The sequence below is a fragment of the Mustela nigripes genome, chromosome 17 (assembly GCF_022355385.1).
Source record: "Mustela nigripes isolate SB6536 chromosome 17, MUSNIG.SB6536, whole genome shotgun sequence".
Lineage (NCBI taxonomy): Eukaryota > Metazoa > Chordata > Mammalia > Carnivora > Mustelidae > Mustela > Mustela nigripes.
In genome coordinates, this window is record NC_081573.1 from 16626078 (window position 1) to 16645936 (window position 19859).

Here is a 19859-nt window from a genome sequence, read left to right on the forward strand (position 1 = left end):
TATAGAAGCAGTGCTGATAGCTTGTGTGCATTCGCAAATGCATTACTACTGGTGTGCTGGCTTAAGCCTATATGATTGCTGGGTACCTGTCCAGGGAGGGAGGGTGCTGCCGCATTGGTCACTCCTTGGGTGTTGATTGCCAGACCAAAACTCATACTTGCTTAGCAAAAGGTCTTCCACCCAATTCCAATGTGTTTGTCAGGGAGGGGAGTTTCTCCACACTACCAAACAATTTCAGGGGACCAGCTGGGGATCTTAAAATTCATCTCAATTCTGGCACTGTCCACATGGAGACAGCATCAGAGCTCACAGTTTAAGAGCTCTGACCTACAAGACATCCCCCAGCTACTTCAGATGCCAGTCGTGAGTCCAAGTTATCACCTGTTCTTGTGACCAACTGCTATATATTCGAGGTTCCAGTGACTTCCTCCTTGGGTTCAATAAGTTGCTCGAGTGGCTCACAGAAGTCAGAAAAACATTTTACTTACTTGAGTACCAGTTTATTATATAAAGCTATAACTCAGGAACAGACAGGGGAAGAGAAGCATAGGGCCTCTAAAGCATAGACCCTGATCCTTAGATGTTCCAAAAGTCACTTTATCAACCCATCAAAAGACACTTTGATTGTTCTCATCACAGGAAATTCCAATTGTTTTAGGAGCTTTGTGCCAAAAACAAGAGGAAGACCAAATATATATTTCTTATTATAAATCAGAATATCACACTTACTCTCCATCACCTCCGTCATGAGCAGGTGGGCTTCTGAATGTGAAGAGCTCCTCAGTAGTGGCAGGCCAAGGCATTCTTAATGACCAAAGCCTATGAGAAATTGCAAATGTATTTGTATCTTTATAACAATGTATTCATATATCATTTAATACAGTGACAGCAATAAAAAAATAGTTGAACATACCAATGGAAAGAGGGTGTGAACAGGTGGTTACTCAAATATATATATATATATATATATATATATATATATATATATATATATATATTTAAAATTTTTTTTTTATTTTTGTCAGAGAGAGAGAACACAAGTGGGGGGGGGGGGGGAGCGGGGGAAGCAGGCTCCCCGCTGAGCAGAGAGCCCCATGTGGGACTCGATCCCAGGACCCTGAGGCCATGACCTGAGCCGAAGGCAGAGGCTTAACCCACTGAGCCACCCAGGTGCCCCTAAAAAAATATGTTGTTAATAAGCATACAGATTTACCAAGTTAGAAGAATGATCTCAAAAGAAGTGTGATTTTACTTTTTTCATTTTTTAAAAGATTTTATTTATTTATTTATTAGAGTGAGAGAGAGCAAGCACAATTGGGGTGAGGTGCAGAGGGGGAAGCAGGCTACCCTGAGCAGGGAGCCTGACACTGAGCTCGATCCCAGGACCTTGGGATCATGACCTGAGACAAAGGCAGATGCCTAACAACTGAGCCAGCAGACACCCCAAGAAGTGTAATTTTAAATGAATTCTTTTGGGGCACCTCAGTGGCTCAGTTGGGTAGGTGTCCAGCTCTTTATTTTGGCTCAGGTCATGATCTCAGGATTGTGAGGTTGAGCCTGGCGTTGGGCTCCATGCCTGCTTGGGATTCTCTCTCTTCCTCTCCCATTGCCCCTCTACCCCTGCCCCTCCACCCATTTGTGCTCTCACTTGGGCTTTCTGTCTCTCTCTCAAAAAAAAACATGAATAAAATAAAATGAGTTCTTTTAAATTAGGCAGAGAAAAATTTTTTAAAAATTTTATTTATTTATTGGACAGACAGAGATCACAAGTAGGCAGAGAGGCAGGCAGAGAGAGAGGAGGAAGCAGACTCCCCACTGAGCAGAGAGCCCAATGTGGGGCTTGATCCCAGGGCCCTGGGATCATGACCTGAGCCGAAGGCAGAGGCCTTAACCCACTGAGCCACCCAGGTGCCCAGGCATAGAAAATTTTAAAAGGTAAGTATCAGGACAGGCATGGAAGTAAAAAACAGTTACGATCAGGAGGACAGTTTAGTAACATATACCAAAAACCACAGTTTCAACTTTTAGAAGTTATTTTAAGGAAATAGTGGAGTAAATGCACACACATATATGTGAATACTTGTTCACCATGGAATGTTAATAATCTTGGAAGTAGTACATTAATAGAGAAGTAGCTACATTTGGGGGTTCCATATGTATGCTATTAATATAGACAAAATATACTCTTACAGACTGGTTAAAGATGAGTGATATATAAGTACCTGTTATTATTTCTAGATTAAATTAGAATGTGTAAATTGCTTGGATCAGCATGACCTTTAGTATGTTGTTCTCAAGGAAAAATGAACTTCCTAGACATCCACAATAAAACAAAAATAATCTATTTGATATGCTCTACAGAATCTATTCAAGTAATCACTATGACTAGAACATGAAAAAAGAAAGTGAAATACATATAAATACTGTGAGACACCATACCAGGCTCCCTGCTCAGCAGGAGCCTGGTTCTCTCTCTCTCTCTCTCTCCATTCCCCCCTGCTCATACTCTCTCACTAATAAACAGAATCTTAAAAAAAAATACTGTGAGACAGATATCATCACTTTACCCACAGATTATAAAGATCAAAAGAATCTGTCATTTTATAATCAATACCCTAATAAGAGATATTAAATGTTCAGATATTATTAGCATATTTTAAGTATTGTGAAGCATTATATCATAAAGATATTAGAGGAAAAGGAGATGAAAATTTGTCAAAGACATTTTGAAACATATGTGTATTAATGAATATTCACTCAAGGTCAATTCAGGGTGGACTCATTTTGAAATATTCAGTATTTAACTTGAATAAATTCCAAAGATCATCTCAATTAGGTTTTTGTCTCCTTTAAAAATTTTTAAATTATTGGGGCACCTGGGTGGCTCAGTGGGTTAAGCCGCTGCCTTCGGCTCAGGTCATGATCTCAGGGTCCTGGGATTGAGTCCCGCATCGGGCTCTCTGCTCGGCAGGGAGCCTGCTTCCCTCTCTCTCTCTCTCTGCCTGCCTCTCCATCTACTTGTGATTTCTCTCTGTCAAATAAATAAATAAAAAATCTTAAAAAAATTTTTTTTTAATTATTAATTATTTTTATTAACATGTAATGTATTATTTGCCCCAGGGGTACAGGTTTGTGAATTGTCAGGCTTACATACTTCACAGCACTCACCATATCACATACCCTCCCCAATGTCCATAACCCAACCACCTTCTCCACACACCCCCTCCTCCCAGCAACCCTCAGTTTGTTTTGTGAGATTAAGAGTCTCTTATGGTTTGTCTCCCTCCCAATCCCATCTTTTTTCATTTTTGCCTTCCCTACCTCCAAGCCCCCCACTCTGACTCTCAAATTCCTCCTATCAGGAAGATCATATGATAGTTGACTTTCTCTGATATCTTATTTTGCTCAGTAATTGAAAGTGGAGAAAACTAAAAATCTAATAAAGAAGAATTTGTCTTTATTTCCAAATAAAACCAATATATTAATAATATACATATCTCTATTTCCAAGTAACAAGTTACTAAAAGGTCTAGGTCAAAGATTGCTGTAAAAGCCCAGAAATAAATCTGAGAATATGAGCATTAATATATGATAAAAAGTATTTTAATCTATTAGGAGAAAGAGGACTAGTTCAATAGTTAGATTTGGCATAATTTGGTTTATTTCTGAATGAAAACAGAGCTGACATCCTGTATCACACCATATACAATAATGAATTCCAGATGGATTAAAATGTTAAAATCTGTGTGTCTGTACACCCACATATATGAAAAACTGTACATTCTATTCTTTATCCTCTTCCCTCTGAAAGTTTCTATAAGTAGTACCTTCCTAAGGAACAGAAAACACTGGAAATGGTTTGGTAAACCTATTTTATAGAAATGAAATAGAGAGGAATATAAAATAGGGATGTTTATTGAAGCACTACTTTAAAAAAAAAAGATTTTATTTATTTAACAGAGAGAGAACACAGCAAGAGAAGGAATACAAGCAGGGGGAGTGGGAGAGGGAGAAGCAGGCTTCCCCCTGAGCAAGCAGCCTGATGCAGGCCTCGATCCCAGGACCCTGGGCTCATGACTGGGCTGAAGGCAGATGCTTAGCAACTGAGCCACCCAGTCGCCCTTGAAGTACTACTTTTAAGTGGCAAAGAGGAAACAGTCTGAAATATCAAAGTTGGGGAATAGGCATTGGTACAAGCATACTTGGGCATGAATATAATGTAACCATTCTGAAAACTAAGTTAAGGGGTGCCTGGGTGGTTCAGTTGGTTAAGTGTCTGTCTGCAGCTCAGGTTATGATCTCAGGATGCTGGGAGCAAGCCCAGCATCCAGGTCCCTGCTCAGTAGAGCAGGGAGCCTCCTTCTTCCTCTCCCTCTGCCCCCCGCCCCAACTCATGTTCTCTTTCTCATGCTCTGCTTTCTCTCAAATAAATAAATAATCTTAAAAAGTAAAAATAAGAACTAAGTTAAATCATTATTTACTGACCAGGAAATTCAAAATGTAGTTGAATTTAAAAAACAAATTACAGACGGGGCGCCTGGGTGGCTCAGTGGGTTAAGCCGCTGCCTTCGGCTCAGGTCATGATCTCAGGGTCCTGGGATCGAGTCCCGCATCGGGCTCTCTGCTCAGCAGGGAGCCTGCTTCCTCCTCTCTCTCTCTGCCTGCTTGTGATTTCTCTCTGTCAAATAAATAAATAAAATCTTTAAAAAACAAATTACAGAGAAATGTATAAAGTATCCATTGTTTTTGGTGAAAATACACTAAAATAAATTAGTTGTGTTAATGTTTAAGCATAAATAAATATATGGGTGATATACACAAGGTTTGAACATTATGCAGAAGGAAATGAATAGAGGGGAAGGGAGTGAGAAATAATGAAAGACTTTTTTTTTTCATTTATTGATATTGCTTCATTGGTTTGGGTGCAAATGCATTAACTCTGTAATTTTTTTTAAAGATTTTGTTTATTTGTGAGAGAGAGAGAGAGAGCGCGAGCACAGGCAGACAGAGTGGCAGGCAGAGTGGCAGGCAGAGGCAGACTCCCTGCCAAGCAAGGAGCCCAATGCGGGACTCGATCCCAGGACACTGGGATCATGACCTGAGCTGAAGGCAGCTGCTTAACCAACTGAGCCACCCAGGCGTTCCTATCTCTGTAATTTTTGATGAAGCATTTAACAAATGACTTAAAATAGGCTCATAAAAGAATACAAAATTTCACTTAGCAGTGCTCATTTTGATAGTAATGCAAAATATTTGAACAAAATATCCTGTTTACTAATTCTCTAATTGGCTTCACTTTTCTTTTTTTGGAAGACTTTTAAATTTAGAGAGAGAGCATGTGCAAGTGGGTGAGGGGCAGAGAATCCCAAGCAGACTCCACACTGAGTGTGAAGCCCATTACAGGGCTTGGTCTCACAATCTTGAGATTATGGCCTGAGCTGAAATCAAGGGTTGGACGCTCAACCGATGAGCCACCCAGGGATCCCCACTCAACTTTTCTTAAATTGATTATAAAATATTTTATGGGCATACGCCTGTAACAAATAAAATAACTCAATATTAAAAAAAAAAACCCAAACCCTCTAATAGGGGATCTAAGAAAAAAGGAAGTGGGGAATGGAAGGACAGACTTCCCCTGGAAATATTTTAATCTAAGAAATTCTGTTCATATCTAAGAAATTCTGGGCAAATTATCTTGTTTTGTACCATTTCTCCACTTAAATTTCCTTGGGACCAAGGTGTCTGCACTATTAAAAATTCACTGCTCTAGCCTCCAGAACAAAAGTAATTCATGGGCTGTTTGTGCAGTCCATATAACTCTTTTGGCCCTCATGGTGTCTTTAAATAAAAATCTGAGCTATCACTTAATAATCAAGAGCTATTGGGGCGCCTGGGTGGCTGAGTCAGTTAAGTATCTGCCTTTGGCTCAGGTCATGATCCCAGGGTCCTGGGATCCAGCCCCACATCAGGTTCTTGAGCCTGCTTTTTCCTCTTTGTCTGCTCCTCCCCCCACCTCCAGTTTGTGCTCTCTCACTCTCTCTCAAATAAATAAAATCTTAAAAAAAAAAAAACCCAAGAGCTATCACACACTAAAAAGATAAATAAAACATAAAACATCTGGGTTCTCTCAAAAAGAAGAGCTGGCAAAATGCCTGTTTCCTCACGTCGGTTAGTTGCAACTGGGGACTAGGTATCATCCTTAGCTACTGTCACAACCAGGCTCATTTCTATTATTCTTCTAATTGGTACCTATAATTTGTTCGTTTCTTTAGTATGCTTGCTTGTATCTTCATGGATGACACAAAAAAATAGCTTTCCTTTTTGGGTGTCCTAAGATGGTGCTAACGTAAGATTATATCTGAGTATGAGATGTCTAACTCTGTATAACAAATAGTGAAACACCTGATGTTTTAGAGACACTTGGTGGTTAAGTGTCCAACTCTAGTTTTTGGCGCAGGTCATGATCTCAGGGTTGTGAGACTGAGCCCCAACTTGTGCTTACACTAGGTGTGGAGCCTGTTTGTGATTCTCTATCTGTACCCAACTCTCTCCCTCTATAAACAAACAAACAAACAACAACCCCAAACCAGTTGATGTTTTGCCTGAAAAGAATTTGGTTTGATGCTTCATTAGCAGTAATAGCTACTATATCACATTAAATTTCTTTTTTTCTGTGTGCTTATAAATCTTGCAAGAGTTCTCTTTGAGTCAATGCTGTAATTTTTATTTTCCTAAAAAATAGTGTAGGTTTTCAAATGTACCAAAAAGAAGCACTGTATTTAACATTTTATTTTTATTATTTATTTATTTTAAAAAAAATTTAAAGATTTTATTCATTCATTTGAGAGAGAGACAGAGAGAGCGAGCATGGGTGGGGGGAGCAGCAGACTCATCCCTGAGCTGGGAGTCCAATGTGGTCCTCGATCCCAGGACCCAGAGATGCTTAACTATCTGAGTCCACCCAGGTGCCCTTTTATTTTTACTTTTTTTCAAGATTTTATTTTTAAGTAATCGCCACAACCAACTTGGGGCTTGAACTCACAGCGCTGAGACCAAGAGTTGCATGCCCCATTTAGTAAGCCAGTCAGGCACCCTAATATAACATCTTCAATCAGTAACTATTAAGCGTTGTTTTGTGTATTTATCCATTTTTCAAACATAATGCTGTTTGTCTTTTCATACTTTTTCATCAGTGTCACAGTGGTTTGTTTATACTCTTGTTTTTATGTTAGGCATTATATGATGTAGTAAAAAGGTTGCCAGTCTGAGTGAAGTCCTTCCCACATGCTACACACATTACTTTCACCGCCAACACTTAGGATTATTTCATGTTCCATAGGAAGTAAGTGATGATGGAAAATTTCTTGAATTCATTACCCTGAGTGTGTCTTTCTTCTATTTTATGTCCTGCCTGATGTTCAGCAAGGTCTGTAGAAACTGTTGTTTTTCAAAAAATAACACTAATGACAATCATGAATAAAATAATGACCAACATTCAGTGGGTATTTATTATATGACAGGCACAGTTCTAAGCACTTTATGTGTCTTTATTTGATCCTCACACAAAATTTTGAGGTAGGTGTAATTATTCCCATTTTATAATTTCTATTGAGACAAATATGTATAAAAACAGAAAAATGCTCAGGAAGAATAAATACTAAACACATAATGACTATCCTTCAGAATGGGGAATGGGTACAAGGATGGTAGTCCGTGGGTATGTTTGCCTTATTTGCAATTTTTAAATATCTTAAAAGGAAAATATGTTTATGCATTATTTCTGCAATTAAAATACATGATACAAATATATGCCTGGGGAGAATTTCCATCAGGATACCATGAATAATGGCAAAATCGCTGGGAAACTACAATGTCTATCAATAGGAATTTGATAAAATGGTATCACAGCAACATAAGGAAACACTAGGAAGCTATGAAAAGATCTCTCCTTACTCTGTTGAAAGTTGTTCATCGATGTTTTACAAGAAGAAAGCCTAAGTTTTGTAAAAACAAAAAGAATAAGCCATCTTAGAATAAAGAGATCACTTCTTTAAGGTCTTAAAGGTGTCTTACAAACTGTGATGTAAAGAAACCGAACTTCACAGTCACATAATTTAAGATGGGTTAAAATATTAAGAACATAGCAACTATAGACAATCTAGGGGAAAGTGAAAATTAGGATTATATTTAACATGAATTCTGAGGTTTAAAATAAGGTTAAAAAGGTGTCAAAAGTGTTATGACTTTCAGTATTTGCTAGCTTGAATTATCTAATGTCGAAAGAAATATATGCTTTTATCAAAGGGCTTCCAAAATATATTCTACTCATAGGATGTTTCTCCTACATGATTTTTCTCAGGTTGAATAAGCTAGAATCAACAAATAAGATGTTTCTACATTATCCTATTTAAAGGGATTATTATCAAGATAAGTTCTCTAATATTGAATAGTTTTGAGCTATAATTAAAAGCCTTCCTGCAGATTTCATATATTCTATGGTTCATCACCAGTACAAATTTTGATGTTGAATAAGTTGTGAGCCATAATTAAAGGTCTTTCCACATTCCCTATATTCATATGGTTTCTCACCACTATGAATTCTATGATGACTAATAAGTTGTGAACTCTGAGAATAGGCTTTCCCACATATCTTACATTCATAGGGCTTTTCACCAGTATGAATTCTCTGATGTCGAGTAAGGTCTGAACCAGAACGAAAAGCCTTTTCACATTCCTTACATTCGTAGGGTTTCTCACCTGTATGAATTCTCTGATGTTTAATAAGTTGTGAGCTCTGACTAAAGGCATTGCCACATTCCTTACATTCATAGGGTTTCTCCCCTGTATGAATTCTCTGATGTTGAGTAAAGTTTGAGCCACTACTAAAAGCCTTCCCACATTCTTTACATTCATAGGGCTTTTCACCAGTGTGAATTCTCTGATGTCGAGTGAAGTTTGAGCCACTACTAAAGGCCTTTCCACATTCCTTGCATTCATACGGTTTCTCACCAGTGTGAATTCTGTGATGTCGAGTAAGGTCTGAACCACAAATAAATGTTTTCCCACATTCCTTACATTCAAAGGGTTTCTTGCCAGTATGAATTTTCTGATGATGACTGAGTCTTGAGGGATGTCTAAAGGCCTTTCCACATTCCTTACATTCATAGGGTTTCTCAATGGTATGAATGATCTGATGTGTACTAAGTTGTGAGTCATGTCTAAAGGTTTTCCTATATTCCTTAGTTGCACAATATTTCTCTTTATTATTAAGGATTTGCTGTAATGTAAAGGATGGATGCTGACTGAAAGTGGGCATTCCTTCATGGGTGAGTATCAGTTGACTGAAGTGTCCCTCCTGAGAGCCATGTTGTTTCTCAAACTGGCCATTACATTCCCAATCATCTCTGAAACTAGAGCACTGAAGGTCATGTCTTGTAAGTCTTTCCATTATTTCCCACTGCGCTGACTCTATTTCATAAATTTCCTTCTTCAGAAATAATTTCTTGGTCTCACATCTTGATTCCAGGACTGAAAGAAAATATGAAAGTAATCACTCATATTTTTCTTGTTTGGGAGAAATAAAACTTCAATTAAAAGGGAAGAATTAAAATGAACTTTAAAAAAATAGACAAGAAAAGAGCAAGGACAGATCATATAGTAAGATGAGGGCACTAAGTAAGCCATTGGTTTCCAAACATTGCTATTGGTCAGAACTACTTAGGGGAACTTCCTGAACATAAAGATGACTTAAGTGTTATCTCCCTTGTTACAAAATGACTTTTATCATAAATACATGTATAAAATCTCACAGCATATGCACACACAGCTATAAGAGCATCCCACAGATGAACTGTAAAATAAGGGAAATGATCATGCCTACTTAATAGAGTTATTATCAGGATTAAATGAATATGTCTAAGAAAAAATTCCCAGGGGTTGGCAAACTAAGGCCTGTAGCACTGCAACAATTTTTGTAAGTAAAGGTTTATTGGAAGACAGCTACACTTATTTACACGTTGTCTATGACTGCTTTTAAGCTACAATGGCAGAAGTGAGTAGTAGCAATGGAGACCACATTAACTACAAACTTAAAAATATTTATTACCTGGCCCTTTAGGAAATGTTGCCAGCCCCTGGTTAGATTTACGTTGTCTATTACAGTAGCCATGACCATATGTGTGTATTTAAATTTAACATAATTAAAATTAAATAAAAATTCAAATTTAATTCCTCAGTGGCACTATCCACATTTCCTGTGGCCAACTGTGGCTAGTGACTACTATGTTGGAAATGACAAACATAGGACATTTCCATCATCACTGGAAGTTCTATTGGGACAGCACTGGTCTAGATTCTGCAACTGGAGTCTCTTTAACAAATGATAAGGAAATAGAGGGTGGCAATCTAGATGGGAAGCACGAATGAATCTAGTATGAGTGGTAGATAAAGAGGGTTCTTTTGGAGCTAAATAAGGAATATGTTTGGGGTTTGATGAAAATACTTTATGGCTTGGAATTCTGTGATGCTGATCTTAGTCAGGAGAAGAGAAAAGTACTTAACAAGTATGTAAGCACTAAGAGTTCTGACCACCTGACAGGAAGGACATTTGTGGGTTTTAAGAGAAGGAAGAGACTATAACGGCAGTGTTCTACTGGAAGTTCAGAGTTACCAGATTAAGTCATGAATTTTGAACTCACACTCAAGTTAACTACAAGCTTTGTTTTCTTGGCCAAAGTTGTTCATTTTTTTGAGCCCTCAATTCTCTATTTATACAATAGAAGTAATAACTCTTATAATCATCGTGAGGATTGTAAATAATTATTAAAGTATTTGTCATAAAGTAAGTGTTTAATATTTGAGAGATAATACAAAAGAATCTCTATACAAAAATGGGGATATTAGGCAAGTGAAGTGTTTTGAAGACCACACTATGGACCAAAAAAAAAAGAAAATCATTCGCGTACATTGTCTCTTCTCTCATATAATTATTCAGCAAATATCCCCTAATCTTGCTCCTAAATACATCTTGAAACTCTTCCTCCTATTGTCAGTAAAATATCTAATACATCTCTTGAACTATCAGGACAGCCTCTTTCTTTTTTAGTTTCCCCACTTGAGGTTTACAATCCTGAATCCATCCCTTATGATAATTTCTCCTGCAATAAAAGCCAAACTGCTGAACATGGTCTATAAAGCTCTGAATGATCCAGTTGCTGCCTGCCTCTTCAAACATATCTCAAGCTATGCTCCCTTTTGGTTGCTAAGCTCCATCATCATGTTGGCCCCACTTTGCAGGTCTTCAGATGCTCCGTTTTTAGTTCCTCTTCGGGTCTTTCCAGGAATTTTTCCTTAAGTCTCGTAGATTCCCCCCCCCCCCCCCCATTGGCCTTGATAACTACTGCCCATTTTCCAAATCTCTAAAGGTCATACTTTTTGAGGCCTTCCCTGATTCCAGGACCAAATTATACCCTCCTTGTAATCACAATTTGTAATTACATATTTAGTCAGGTTCACTTAATATCTTTTTCCCTGAATAGGTGTTAAGGTCTTTGTGTTAACTTCATTTTAAAAGTAAAATGTCTATTGCCTTCATCGATGTGTATCCAGTTCTAAGCACAGTTATAAGTTCTAAGTTACATACTGGAAGTATGAATGTTACAGTAAGTTCTAAGTTACATACTGGAAGATCAACAAATATTTATTAACGGACTTGATCAGCAAGTATTTGAATATATACTCCTTAATAAAAGATGTATTAAAAAATTCCTCTAGAAAAAAAGGACATACTCTTTTCAAACACCACACAGTGAATATATACATTTATTTTACTGTTCCTTCAAGTCCCATTAAAGTGATAGTGATGAGATTAAATGAAAGAAGAAACTCCATGAGGACAAAGAATAGGAGAGGGAAGAGCAGCAACAAAATTTTGGAAGCTAGAGTAGAGGTAATAGTAAGAAAGTGCCAAAAATAAATAAATAAATAAATAAATAAATAAATAAATAAATAAAGTGTCAAATAAACACCTTGAAACCTAGGTTGCAGATTGGTCCTACTATACAATCTACTTATTTCCAAGAACTACAAGCAACAGGTTATCTTTGAAAGTAGGGTGCATGGTGGGCTGAAAAAGGAAGATTAATTGAAAATCTGTAAGAAACAGATAGACCTCAGATTGTCAAATCTACCCTATACAGCAGGCTGATCCCCAGGCTGATATCCTCAGTAAACTTTCAAAATCTGGCAATCAAGCTCATTTTATTGATTCCTAGAAAGACAGTAGAGGATTCCATTCTGGAGAAAACAAACCTAAAAGATCTGTAGGTGGTGTGAGCCACTGAACTGTTCTATGCAGATCATGCTACAGTGACTACCACCAATAAATCTACACATCCTCAGATATAAACAAGCTCAGATCAGCTTTTTTCTACAACCGTTTTATATGAAGAGACAGCCTTGAGTCATTAACAATTTCAGGAAAAATCTTAAACATGAGATTAAAATGAACAAAGAAAAAAACTCAGGAAAGAGAGACAATGGAGAAAATTTTTTAAATTCAGAAAAATAATGCTTCTAAAAACAATCTCATAAGAGAATAATGTCAGAAAAAAATATTCAAAGAACAACTAATAAGAATTAGAACTTAATAAAAATCTCACAGAAAGTACAACAAAAAATACGAAAAATAGAAAAAAAAAGAAATTCTAGAGCTAAGACAAGAAATCAAGATCTGAATTACGAGTGTTTAATCACTCAAAAAATTTAATGAGCCCATAATATGTGTCAGACATGGTGCCAGGCACTGGAAATAAAAAGTGAACAAAGTCTGAAACACAGAGAACAGAGAAGATAATGAGGAATAAGTAATAAGAAAATAATACAAGAAAACCTCAGATATTTTGTTTCCAGAATAAAATGTCTCAGTGAGTGCCCAAGTGAAAGAATAAAATCAACATTATATACCTCAACTTGAAATATTAGACTGTTATAAATAAATTCCAAAAGTTTCCAAAGAGATTAAACAGATCACATAAAAGACTTAAGATCCTGAATGTGTTTTGGATTTCTCAATGATACTAGATGCTAATTTCAAAAATCCATGGGACAATGCCATCAAAATTTTGAAGTTAAATTTTTCAACCTAAAACTACATCTCCAGCAAATATCAATGAAAAATGAGGGTGGAATGAAAACATTTTCAGACATATAAGATTTCATAAAATACACTATTTACTTTTCTTGAATACGTTCCTTGATTGGTTTTGAACATGTGCCTCAGAATAATGAAGGAATAAACCAAGCAAGAGGATGGCAAGAGATCCAAGAGTCAAGGTATATAAATGTATCCAAGATAACCCAATACAGAAGCAAATCAAAAGAAATTCAAAGGAGAGCGCCTGGGTGGCTCAGTGGGTTAAAGCCTCTGCCTCCAGCTCAGGTCACAGTCCCAGAGTCCTGGGATCGAGCCCCCTCCTGTGCCCCCGTCGGGCTCTCTGCTCAGCGGGGAGACTGCTTCCCTTCCTCTCTCTCTGCCTGCCTCTCTACCTACTTGTGAGCTCTGTCAAATGAATAAATAAAATCTTAAAAAAAAAAAAAAAAAAAGAGGGTGCCTGGGTGGCTCAGTGGGTTAAAGCCTCTGCTTTCGGCTCAGGTCATGATCCCAGGGTCCTGGGATCCAGCCCCGCATCAGGCTCTCTGCTCAGCAGGGAGCCTGCTTCTTCCTCTCTCTCTGCCTGCTTCTCTGCCTACTTGTGATCTCTGTCTGTCAAATAAATAAATAAAATCTTAAAAAAAAAAAAAAAAGAAATTCAAAGGAGCATGGTGAAGAGAATCAGTGGGATAATGAAGAGAAATTCTAAAACGATAGCTATGTAACAGTCTCAGTTGGGACAGAACAGAGGGTAGAGGAGAAATGTCTCTTAAAAAATAAACCAGGGGCGCCTGGGTGGCTCAGTGGGTTAAGCCGCTGCCTTCAGCTCAGGTCATGATCTCAGGGTCCTGGGATCGAGTCCCGCATCGGGCTCTCTGCTCAGCAGGGAGCCTGCTTCCCTTCCTCTCTCTCTACTTGCCTCTCCGTCTGCTTGTGATTTCTCTCTGTCAAATAAATAAATAAAAATCTTTAAAAAATAAATAAATAAATAAATAAATAAACCAGTTATCTGATGTGTCTGAAAAGAGATTAATGAGAGATATTGAGAAAACTAAGCAACTCTCAGTTAAGACAAGGATTAATTGCATGGAAAAGAACAAGTCACAGAGGAAGTGAAATGTGACTACAGAGCTCAATAATAAAAGACACTTTAAATAGTCATCAACTGAACTGAATAATCATTTAAAAATCATGATACTTGGAGGATAAAGGAAGGTGTATGCTAAAATTTTCAAATTCCACAGTGAAAAGCCAATTATCACTGAAACAAGAATTCATGAAAAAAAAAACCTCTCAGAAAGGATACAAATAATGACAAAAAAGTAGTAGGAGTCATGGGGAAAGAAAATTATACAGAAAATCAAATAAATGTAAAATATGAGTTCTGGATGATGCAATGATGCAGATCTAACAATGAAACATTTCCAGGGTTGAACAAAATGGTTAGTAATCCCAGAACTCCTTTATGTATCAAGCAGAATTTATGAAGAGTTTTAACCAGATATATCTTGGCAGAATTTCTGAGATTCAAAGAAAAAGACAAGTCCACAGAAGTAAAAACCTGATGAATCCGGTTGTATCCTATTCATGCCTTTGTGTTTGATGTAGCCCCCAGCAGTTCTCTAAAGTTTTGAATTAGTTATTAGCCTTGAGGTATCAAATTTAATATGGAAATATGGATTGCCGACTTCCTGAAAGACAACATTATCTGAAAGCACTGGACGTGCATTCTCAAAGGACAGCTGTCCTAGACTTAACAAGTGCTTACTCCTTTAAGATGTTAAAATGGTGGGGTGCCTGGGTGGCTCAGTGGGTTAAAGCCTCTGACTTCGGCTCAGGTCATGATCTCAGGGTTCTGGGATCAAGCCCCGCATCCAGCTCTCTGCTAAGCGGGGGAGCCTGCTTCCTCCTCTCTCTCTGCCTGCCTCTCTGCCTACTTGTGATCTCTGTCAAATAAATTAATAAAGTCTTAAAAAAAAAGATGTTAAAATGGTATAAATTCTCTCTCATTAGCCAGTCTCCTCACTACTGCCTGGTTTCACAGGGACCCTCAGGTGAGTCTCAGTTGCCATGAACCTTTTACAGTATCGCTTTTCTTAATTTCATCTTCATTCCTGAAACATTTTTGCTGGATTTGGAATTCTAGGTTAACAGTTCTTTAGCACAATAAAATACTGTTCCACTTTCTTCTGGCCTCTGTGATTTACTAAGAGAAAGAGAAATCCAGTCATTCGGGTAATTGTTTCCCTATAAATAATGAATTATTTTTTCTACGGTTCTTTCATTACTTTTTGGTCATCCATTTTCAGCAATTTGATTACTATGTGTCTGGTATGGATTTCTTTGTTTATCTTTGGGGTGGTTGAGATTCCTGAATTGCTGTGTTGTATCTTTTACCAAATTTGGTAAGCCAGTATTTCTTCAAATAGTTTTTCAGTCCTGAACTTTGTCCTTCTGGGACTTCAATGACACATGTTAAGCCTCTGTTATTCTCTCACATGCCTCTGAGGCTACATTCTTTTTGAATTTTCAATCTGTATTGTTATTTATGTGAACCAATTTCTTGTGACTTACCTTCAAGGTCACTGATTTCTTCATTATTTCCATTCTATTGAGCTTATCTAGTGAGTTTTAAAAATTTTGGCCACTGTATTTTTCAATTCTAAAATTTTCATGTTTCTTTTTATATCCTCTATATTTTAAAGATTTTATTTATTTATTTGACAGGTGGAGATCACAAGTAGGCAGAGAGGCAGGCAGAGAGAGAGAGGTGGAAGCAGGTTGCCCGCTGAGCAGAGCGCCCAATGCAGGGCTCGATCCCAGGACTCTGGGATCATGACCTGAGTCAAAGGCAGAGGCTTTAACCCACTGAGTCACCCAGGTACCCCTTATCCTCTATATTTTAATTGGATTTTTTGCTGAAGAGTTTATGGGATCTGCATATATATTTTAGATATTACCCCCTTATCAGATATATGATCTGCAAACATTTTGTCACATAATGTAGGTTACCTTTTCGTTTCATTGACAATTTCCTTTGCTGTGCAGAAGACTTTGGGTTTGATGTGGTCCCACTTGTTTATTTTTGCTTTTGTTGTTTTTGTTTTGATGTCAAATTCAAAAAAATCATCACCAAGACCGATATCAAGGATTTAGGAGCTTATTGCCTATATTTTCTTCCAGAAGTTTTGTGGTTTCAAGTCTTATGTTCAGGTGCTTAATCCATTTTGAGCTGATTTTTGGGTATGGTGTAAGATAGAGGTCTAGTTTCATTCTTTTGCATGTGGCTGTCCAGTTTCCTCAACACCATTTATTGAAGAGACTGTCCTTTCCCCACTGTATATTCTTGGCTCCTTTGTCATAAATTAATTAACCATATGTGTGTTGGTTTATTTCTGGGTTATTTGGTTCCATCAATTGATGTGTCTGTTTTTATGCCAGTACCATACTGTTTTGGTTTTGATAGGTTTTAATATAGTCTGAAATCAGGAAGTGTGGGGCCTCCAGCTTCATTCTTAAGATTGTTTTGGCTATTTGGTTCTTTTGTGGTTCTATACAACTTTATGATTGTTCTATTTCTATGAATTGCCACTGGATTTTGATAGGGATTTCACTGAATCTGTAACTTGCTTTGGGTAGTATGGACATTATAACAACATTAATTCTTTGAACCCATGAACAGAAATATCTATTTATTTGTATCTTTTTACTTTCTTTCATCAGTGTCTTACAGTTTTCAGTGTATAGGTCTTTCACCTCTTTGGTTAAATTTATTCCTTGGTATTTTATTCTTTTTGATGTAATTTTAAGTGGAACTATCTTAATTTCTCTGAGTATTGATTATTAGCATATAGAAATGCAACTGATTTTTGTATATTGATTTTGTATTCTGGGCCTTCACTTAATTCATTTATTAATTTAAGGCATTTGTTAAGTTTATTAATGGTTTGAAGAAATATTATAGCCATTAAAGTAATGATAGGATAGAAATTTTGATATCCTGGGGAAATAGTTATATTATCTTAAATTTTATTTATTTTTATTTATTTATTTATTTTTAAATTTTATTTATTTATTTGACAGACAGAGATCACAAGTAGGGAGAGAGGCAGGCAGAGAGAGAGGAGGAAGCAGGCTCCCTGCTTCCCAGGACCCCGGGATCATGACCCGAGCCGAGGGCAGAGGCTTTAATCCACTGAGCCACCCTATCTTAAATTTTAAAAGTAGGCTAAAAACTTGCAAATTCAAGGGTAAGAAAAGATCACTGAAAAACTGGAAAGGAAATATACTAAAATACGATCAATAGTTGCCTTGAGTTGGTAGTATTATATGCCTTTTTCTTTTTTTAAATTTTTATTAACATATAATGTATTATTAGCCCCAGGGGAACAGTCCTGTGAACTGCCAGGTTTACACACTTCACTCACTTACTAATTTTAATAGTTTTTTTGAGGAGTTGATCTTTAGAGTTTTCTATATAAGTATCATGTCACCTGCAAATAGAGATTTACTTCTTCCTTCTAATTTGGATGCCTTTGCTTTCTTTTTCTTGCCTAATTATTCTGGCTAAGACTTCTGGTACTATGCTAATAAAAGTGGTGAGAGTAGTACTATGCTAATAAAAGTGGTGAGAGTATTCCTGATCTTTTTTTTTTTTTTAAAGATTTATTTATTTATTTATTTTTGACAGACAGAGATTACAAGTAGGCAGAGAGGCAGACAGAGAGAGTGAGAGGAGGAAGCAGGCTCCCCACTGAGCAGAGAGCCGGATACGGGGCTCGATCCCAGGACCCTGAGACCATGACCTGAGCCGAAGGCAGACGCTTTAACCCAATGAGCCACCCAGACGTCCCTCTTATTCCTGATCTTAGAGAAGAAAAGCTTTCGGTTGAGTATGTTAGCTGTGGGCTTGTCATATAGCCTTTATTATGTTGAAGTACATTCCCTCTATACCCACTTTGTTGAGAGTTTTATTCATGGTCGGGTCTGGTTAGTACTTGGATGGGAGAGTCTTATTCATGGATGCATTTTGGGGGAAAAAAAGTTTTTTTAAGTGGGGGAGGGGCAAAGGGTGAGGGAGGGGGAGAGAGAGAGAGAGAGAATATAAGCAGATTCCATGCCTAGCAGGGAACCAGATGTAGGGCTCAATCTCACAGCTCTGAGATCATCACCTTAGCTAAAATCAAGAGTCGGATGCTTAACTGACTAAGCCATTCAGGTACCCGCTAAAAAACATTTTTTTTTTAAGATTTTACTTATTTATTTGTCAGAGGGAGAGCGAGAAAGCGAGCACAGGCAAGCAGAGGCAGAGGGAAAAGCAGGCTCCCTGCTGAGCAAGGAGCCCGATGTGGGACTCGATCCCAGGATGCTGGGATCATGATCTGAGCTGCTTAACCAACTGAGCCACCCAGGCGTCCCATCAAAAAACATTTTTAATGAAACTTACTTAATGTAAGTTTTAAAATTTATATGGAAGACAAAATATAACCAAACACTTCTGAAGGAAAGGGTGGAGGATTCTATCTTGTCAGAGATCAGGACTTTCTATATAAGTAAGACTAATTAGGACAGGGATAGATAAAAAGGCCAATATGATAAGAGAAACCTAAATATACACATAATTTTAATATGTACAGAAGGAATCTGTGGATTGGTGGATCAGTGGAAAATGGATGGACTTTTCATTCAATGAGGGAAAGATAATTTGTTTTCATATGGGAAAAAATTACAACTGATCTCTACCTCAAACCATTTATAAAAATCAATTTTGGTTATGTTAATAGGGCTTTAATAAGAAAGTCAAAACATAAAAATTCTTCAAAGAACAAATAGGAGGAAAGATTTAAGATTCAAAGATATGGGGGTACTTGGCTGGTTCAGTCAGTAGAAGATCTAACTCTTGATCCTCAGGGATGTGAATTTGAGCTCCACATTGGGTATAAAGATTACTTAAAAATAAAATCTCTCTCTTTTTTTTAAGATTTTATTTATTTATTTGACAGAGAGAGATCACAAGTAGGCAGAGAGGCAGGGGGAGGGAGAGAGAGGGGGAAGCAGGCTCCCCGCTGAGCAGAGAGCCCGATGCAGGCCTCGATCCCAGGACCCTGGGATCATGACCTGAGCTGAAGGCAGAGGCTTTAACCAACTGAGCCACCCAGGCATCCCTAAAAATAAAATGTTTAAAAGGAAAAAATTTTTTTAAAAAGACCCCAAAATATGAAGCATATAGCAAAAAAAAGTAGACTGTTTTATAAACTATATATAACTTAACCATTAAAAATATAATTTAACACACTAACATATAGAATTACTATTCATCAAAAGATATCATAAAATAAATACAGAACCTACAACAGGAAAAGATGTCTACAAAATAGGTTATTGACCAAAAACTAGTATCTACAAAATATGTAAGAAGTTCCTTCCATCTGGGCACCTGGGTGGCTCAGTGGGTTAAGCCACTGCCTTCAGCTCAGGTCATGATCTCAGGGTCCTGGGATCGAGGCCTGCATCGGGCTCTCTGCTCAGCGGGGAGCCTGCTTCCCTCTCTCTCTCTCTGCCTGCCTCTCTGTCTACTTGTGATCTCTGTCAAATAAATAAAATCTTTAAAAAAAAAAAAAAAAGTTCCTTCCATCTTAGGAAAAGGACAAATACCCTAATGCAAAAATGATCAAAATGGCGTTACACAGAAGGGGCAATAATGACCAAA

General features: G+C 37.4%; 2 protein-coding genes across 3 annotated transcripts in view; both read right to left on the minus strand.

Annotated features, from left to right (window-relative positions):
- The window catches only part of LOC132005617 (zinc finger protein 82 homolog), an 86037-nt gene that overhangs the window by 57836 nt on the left and 8342 nt on the right, over window positions 1-19859 (minus strand). The window contains 1 exon segment of the mRNA XM_059382975.1: window positions 730-819. The gene's annotated coding sequence lies outside the window, so the exon portion shown is untranslated.
- ZNF566 (zinc finger protein 566) overlaps window positions 6862-19859 on the minus strand; it is a 29748-nt gene continuing 16750 nt past the window's right edge. For both annotated transcript variants that reach the window (XM_059382971.1, XM_059382970.1), the window contains exon 5: window positions 6862-9528. In XM_059382971.1, coding sequence (XP_059238954.1) covers window positions 8504-9528 — 1025 coding nt within the window. In that variant the 3' untranslated portion in view covers window positions 6862-8503. The remainder of the gene's footprint in view (window positions 9529-19859) is intronic.